Source organism: Poecilia formosa, unplaced genomic scaffold (genome assembly GCF_000485575.1).
Source record: "Poecilia formosa unplaced genomic scaffold, Poecilia_formosa-5.1.2 Scaffold590, whole genome shotgun sequence".
NCBI classification, from domain to species: Eukaryota; Metazoa; Chordata; class Actinopteri; order Cyprinodontiformes; family Poeciliidae; genus Poecilia; species Poecilia formosa.
Window position 1 is genome coordinate 103,166 of NW_006800529.1, and position 7,087 is coordinate 110,252.

At 38.4% G+C, this 7,087-nt stretch overlaps 1 protein-coding gene across 4 annotated transcripts in view; it reads right to left on the reverse strand.

Annotated features, from left to right (window-relative positions):
• Window positions 1-2,092: 2,092 nt before the first annotated feature.
• The window catches only part of snx7 (sorting nexin 7), a 48,152-nt gene continuing 43,157 nt past the window's right edge, over window positions 2,093-7,087 (reverse strand). For 3 of the 4 annotated variants that reach the window (XM_007541127.2, XM_007541124.2, XM_007541126.2), the window contains one exon: window positions 2,093-3,052. In XM_007541127.2, the coding sequence (XP_007541189.1) occupies window positions 2,972-3,052 (81 nt within the window). In that variant the 3' untranslated portion in view covers window positions 2,093-2,971. Of the gene's footprint in view, window positions 3,053-4,105; window positions 4,209-7,087 lie in introns of all 4 variants that reach the window. The other variant, XM_007541125.2, reaches the window with a different exon arrangement.

Sequence of the window (7,087 nt, forward strand, 5' to 3'; positions counted from 1 at the left end):
TGATCAGATGATTCTAGTAAGAACTGGGAGAAGGCAGAGGAGCTCAACGTTTTCACAGATTATCTGTTTCAAAATAGAGACAGTTTCAACAAAAACGTATTTTTTAAAATAAAAGTTACATACTGCAGCTTTAACAGTGAGTTAACAGTAAAGGTTATTTTAGATCAGGACATTTCTTAGCCTACTTCCTGTTGTGAAGCAGATTCATACTGGCCTAGTAATACCTGGACCAGTATGAAATGAACAATGATAAAAGTCAACTAAAAATTGGTTTATTAATGCTACTTTGAAAATTAATAAGAACTTTTTAACAAAGGACCAGGTTGGTTTTCAAAGCTTTCTTCCCCTAATGAACGGAATCATAATTTAAAACACTTTGTTTGTATTACCTATCAAAACATGACAAAGACCTTCATTCATAGATACATTCAATGTTTCCAAAGCAGCAAAGTATTTACTCTCCTGTTTTCATGACTTCTGAAATTGATCCTGGCAGGATGCAAATGAACTTCAAGTCCTGAGTAACAATGATTCATTCCTGTCTTATTAGAAATGTATTCAGTCCACCAAGCAGCAGATAAACTTGATTAAGTGGCACTGAAGTATAATTGTTGCCTTAAGCTCCATGCTTGTAAACTAGTTTAGTATTAAACCTTTAAACTGTTGAGACATGATCAATGAACTGTGTTCTTTAAGAATGTTACATTTCACAAAAAAGTTTCCTCTGTTGAGACACAAAGCTGGTTCTTGTTATACCTGACAGCACATGAACCATTACTTTGATGGTGCAGCTTCAAGTTGGAAAATGGGCAGAAACAGCCATGAGAGCTACATCCTGTCCTGCCTCCTGCAACCTTTATGTGTTGTTGCTGTTGGAAGCAGCTGAGGAACAGTAGGATCACGGGAATGGAAACAAAACAACCTGAGAAGATATGCTGTACAGGGATCCACCATTAGTTGAACATATTGGGATAAATATGTTGTAATTTTCCTGTTGACTATAAAATGCTGTTTACGTGTTTACTGTGACATATTAATGTAATAATTAGTTTGAAAATGTTTTATCTTTTGTAAAATTTTTAATTCATGAAGGTCACCATTTTTTCACCTGCACAATGCATGCTGGGTTGATGACATGTCTGGGTCCATTCTGTACTATAATCTACAGAGTAAACACAGAAGGCCAACTTCATCTGAGTTGCTTGAATCATATTGCATTTGACTGGTGTAAATTTAGATAATGCCACACTGCATTGCAGTTGGCTGTAATTAAAAGAAATAATGAGATGAGTCTGCACCGCTAATTTGTGCTCTCAACATTTTCCTCCAGAAGTCTTGAAGTCATTTGTTCAGCAAAATTGAAGAAGGATCGAAGAGGTGGTTGTTACCCTCGCTACTGCCGCCAGTACTGAAAACACGGACCCAACACCAGACCAAAGATCCGACCTCAAAGAGGTGTTAGCAGACCAAAGACCAGACCTGACACAGAGCTACAGAATTAACTACCGGATCACACAGTCCAACCAGAGGTACGCATCATTCACCGTTTCATTTACGAAGCTGAAGGCAGCAGCAGCAGCACAAACACCAGCTTCTTCTGCCAGCTGACCTCTTCCTCTGTGTGATCCTCCTCATCCTCATGACCTCTGAGGTGATTTCTACATTTCCATCGATTTCAAATTGAAAAGACTTAATGTTACTGGTTGCTGTTTTGTCTGGGCAGAGCTAGCACAATGGGACCTAGCATATGTCATCTACCCAGAATGCACTGAAGCATTCTGGGTAAATGGATGCCGCAACAACATGGTGACATCCGTGTGACAATATTTTATTTAAATTTATAAAATCAAAACAGCCTACAGTATTATTCCTGTGTTGTTTTTACATCGTAAACATTTCTCAAATATAGTCTATTGTTACAACTAATCATTGCATGTTAAGTCAGGAAATAAACGATTTGACATCTTGGACAAAAAGGTACTGCTGGGCAGACATGAAAGTCATGTTTTAAAAGTATCCTGAAGACAAAGCAAGGCAACTTCTCATCTTTGGTTTCTTTTTGCTGCAGGAATTTGCAAACAGAAGCCAAAACAGTTTTGATGTCAATCTTTATTATCATGGTAAAACAGCACTTTTTCATTCATTTCTCTTTAATAGTACAATTTTCATAAGTAAAAAAAAAAAACATAATCAAAGCTTTTTAATTAGAAATAGATTACTAATAGGTTATCTTGCTTGTAAATTTTAAATTGCAACCAGCAAAATATGGCAGACATTAGAAACCCATGGTGACAGAAGACACTGATTGATGAGAATTCCAGAAGTAATGTTTCTCAAAGTTCCAGTCTTTAAAATTACAATCTGTAGTGTTACACTCTCTTTAGGTATTGATCTAGAAAAAGAAATGCGTATACAAGAATTTAATTTTCCAGTTATTTTTAGTCAAACAAGAGCACACATTTCCATTCAGCTGATCTGGCTTTAGTGAGGTGATTAAAAAAACAGAGCAGGCCTGTGGATGACTGTCTGCTGCTACGCAGGAAGTATTGCTGCATAATTAGGAAGAATGAGTGTTTAATGTCACAACTGGACTTTTTCACTCCATTTTAATCAGAATGAAAATGATTAAAATGGGATCCCACAAAGCACTCTGGTTTGCTTTAGCTGCACATTTAGGAAAACATAAGACAGGTCATTATAGAGCAGCTGTGGGAAATGTGTCTGCACTTCATTCACAAACATCATATTACATCATGGAAAGTGATTCAACATGAAAATGCAAAGTGTTGCCTGTAGAGTGTTTAATTCTGGCTGTCTATATGTGTGGAATTAGTGTTTGGTTCTGTGGAAACATTGCTGGAATAAAGAGGAGGATGAGTTGTGTTTTTTCAAAGAGAAAGAAAATATTTCACATGAAAAGTTTGCTTGTGTAAATAACCCACTGTCTCCACCAGTGGTTTGGTCCTCAGCTTTAGGAGGCGTCCGCTCCGTTTCTCTGCTCCATTGACTCGCCTCTCTGAGAGAGGAGGAAGGACTCCCAAACAGCCAGACACTGAAAGAAACAGGATCAGCACTTCAAACATGAGGCCAGTCTCATCATGGGCCCGTCCACATGATACCAACATGGAGGCACATTAGCAATGACCTCAACAGCCTGGGGACGATTGGACAAACTCATTTTCATTTTGGGCCAAACAGAGCATACGCCCCCCACGTGCCCCCATCAATATCATGAGTATCCTCAAAGGGCTGGTTGTGTCAGAATATATTGATAAAAACAGCCTATTAAATTGTTAAAATATTAATAATTAATATTAGTGGCTGTCTCTGTGTTTTATAAGTACTTCTTAAAATACAATTGCTTGCAAAAGTATTCACAGCCCTTGAACTTTTATATATTTTGTCACATAACCACAAAGATGAATATATTTCATTGGAATTTAATGTATAAGAGAAACACAAAGTGGAATACAATTGTCAAGTAGAAAAAATGATACATAATTCAAAATAAGCTTTTCAATTTGTTTTTACAAATAAACTGAAAAGGGTGGTGTTCAAAAGTGGAACTACTTTTTGCTGCAATTCTAATTCTACTTCACCATTGTACAATTGTTAATGGACAAGGCAAACAAAAAATGTGTAGCTTTGCTTGAATTTTCATGCAATAAAGCTTTCTTCATTTCATCATTAGCAGTTTAATCAGACATGAGCTGATGTGTTTCCATTGGTGAGCAAAAGGGACAAACAGGGCAGGAAACTGCTCAAGGTCCATCTCAACACTTCTCTCACTTTTTAATTTATTCTGTTCTTATAGAACTTCTTTGCCATTTCATAAACATGGCTGCAGAGCTTTCCTTTATGTGAATGTGTGCGTGTTTGTCAAGCTTTTCACCACACACACATGCGCAAAGCAAATCACACCTTTATGACATAGAGGTAGTTATCTAGGAGGCAGGAAGCCGTCCAGCCCTGGAGTGAAAATGACAAACACACACCAATAAACACAGATGGATCCAGGGCCCTTCTGAGTGGACCGGGTGCCACTGTGTCACAGCACATCAATAAAACAACCCGGTTTTTTTTTTCCAAGGTAATAGCAGTTTACCTTGTTTAGAGAGAGCAATAAGTCAGCACCGTGGCCCGCCAACTCTCCATTTAAAAGCCAATTTCTGTGCAGCAGCCAGAGGAAGAGCTCTGAAGCTGAAATCCTGAAGCGAAACAAAAAAAAACTGGCTTAAATTCTATCTGTCCAACAGAACCTTTGGTGTGTCCATAAGAAACTATGGACATACCATTTTAGATTTATTCATTTTAATTTAAAATGAATAAAATTATCTGCAGAGTTCACCAATGTTCTATCCTTGGTCCTCTCCTCTTCGATACGTATATGTTTCCACTCATTCAAATTGTACAACAAGATAGAGTATCACAATTATGCTGATGGCACACAGCTGTACATTAGTTTATCATCCAGAGATTGCAAACAGGTTCAAATACTCCATAAATATATTGAGAATGTGCCAAAATTTTCTTCAGCTAAATAAACAAAAAACAAAAACAGCATAGGTTAAAAATCAGCACCCACCTTCAACCTGCTGGTTTAAAATGCTCTGACTAAGCCAGGAGTCTAGCAGCAGTCAGGGAACATGATCTGATCCACAACAACCACATCAAAGGCACGATATTATCATCTAAAAAATATTGCCAAATTTGTTCATGTCTTTGTTTTTAGCAGTTTATTGCAGCACTATTTTCACTGTAATCCCAAAAAATCCACAAGGCAGTTTCAGCTTCTTCAGAATGCCTTACAAAAACAAAAAGAGGTCAGCATGTCAGTCCACTTCTGAGGTCCTTGCACTGATTTCCTGTTACTCAAAGAATAGCATTTAAAATCTCATCAATGGCTTATAAAGCACCTACTAATAAAAGCCCAGATTACATCGCTGATCTTCTCTAAAGCTTAAAAACCATGAAGGCCTTTAAGATTATCTGAATCAAACCTACTCATTCTGAGAATGAAATGAAGCATCTTTCAGTTTTTATGCACCAAAAATCTTTAATAAGCTCCTTTAACTTCTTTGTATAAGCATTTTAAATATTCTCTGGCTGAAGCTGCTCTCTAAATAAAGTTGCCTTGCCTTCACCTGGACATGGAGAGAGGATGCACCTGTAGACAGCAGCCGGATTCATTTTTGAAGTGGGGGGAGGGGGGACAAGAGGTGTTTCGTCACCTCTGTTTCACACTTTGAATGTCAGATGCATGCACTTGTTCAGTTGACACAATCAAAGCGCGTTTGGTGTGAACGCACCAAAAGTGCAATGCGCCGAACTTGAAGCGTCAGAGGGGTTTTTTAACGTGTTTAGTGCAAACGCACCATTAATGGGTTAAACGGTTGTCCAAGCGGGTGANCCTCTGTTTCACACTTTGAATGTCAGATGGATGCACTTGTTCAGTTGACACAATGGCAATCAACTCAATGGGTTGGTAGCAATTTGCCCCGAAGTAAGCACCCCTTACTTGGAGGTAAAAGCTGTCGGGTTCATCATGCGAAGTGGTCTAGCTACAGATTTACTGATTGCTGGCTATTAAATGTGCTGCAGTGATACAGATTTGGTGAAAAATAATCAGAAAAAAATTATTAAAAGTTGTGGGGGAACATGCACAAAGCATGCTTTACCCAGAGCATTTAGAGGAAGGAATAAAGTTTATTCCATTTTCAAAACTGGTGTCTGGAAAAATGTAAAAAGCGGATAAATGCCTGCAGCCAACCCAAGAACAGCTGAATACAGAGATCCACTGTATTAAAACACCATGTTCGTATGAAGGTTTTGTCATTATTTCATCATATTCTTTATGGTTAAATATCAATGAGTGAAGCTTGGTCAAAGTAATAACTATGTGTCTACAAATGGGTACAGTTTGCGTACAATTGCGGCGCGTCTCGAGCGCTTAGCGCGGGGCCATTTGAACTGTTTTGAGCATTTAAAGCTTCGAGCGCGTAAACCAGACACGTGTGACGATCAAAGCACGTTTGGTGTGAATGCACCAAAAGTGCAACGCGCCGAACTTGAAGCGTCAGAGGCGTTTTTTAACGTGTTTAGTGCAAACGCACCATTAGTGGGTTAAATGGTTGTTCAAGCGGGTGACCCGTCAGGTCTTCAGTTCGCCAAACCACACACACACACACACACACACACACACACACACACACACACAAACAAAAAGCTCATAAATCGGCAACCTCCCAGAACCGCACACCCGGTAAAAAGCTCAGGCGGAATCCAAACGACCTCTTAGATCTATGGGAGGGATCAAACTCCGCTCATTCAATTTTAGCTTACAGAAAAAGTGTCAAGCCGTCAAATAAACAAAAGTAAATTGACCAATAACATTTAGGCTTATGCGTGCCCACCCCCACAAACTCACACAGATGTACGCTACAAGATGTTTGACACAAAAGATATTTTTTTCTCCTCAGTATTGTTAATAGTCAAGAGAGTTAGATAATAAAGTAATCCAAAAATTACTGTTTTCTTTTTTAACTTAATGGAAAATCTCAAGGTATGCACAGTGCCTACAGCCGTACAACTGCGGGAGGCCCTGTCCTCAGCTAAATACGCACGATATAATTATGCCGAGGATGGACAAAATCACGACTGGTCAAATATTTGGAACATTGAAAAAATAATAAAATAGATGTCAAATATCCTCCAGCAATGCCAATTCAGAGAAGCGGGACAACCTAATGGTTCCAGTGCATCTTCACGTTACGGCGCAGCAGTACTATCTGGATACTGTTGGTCTGAAGCCAAAAGGCGCAGATTATAATTGCTGCATGTTCCACAAATTTTGCAGTAAAGAGATTTCTGAGTGGGACAGATAACAGCCAGACTACTAGCAATATTTTTTTCATTGAAAACAAAATTAAAAACTCCACGATTAAACTTGAATGTGCTGTTTTATTTTACAAACAAAAATGAATTTCAACAGCCAGAGACCTGAAAACCATCCGTGGCCATCGATAATGAAGGCTGATTGGCTTTTGGAAGAAAAAAAAAAATTCACGCAATTATTTTTCAACTTGAG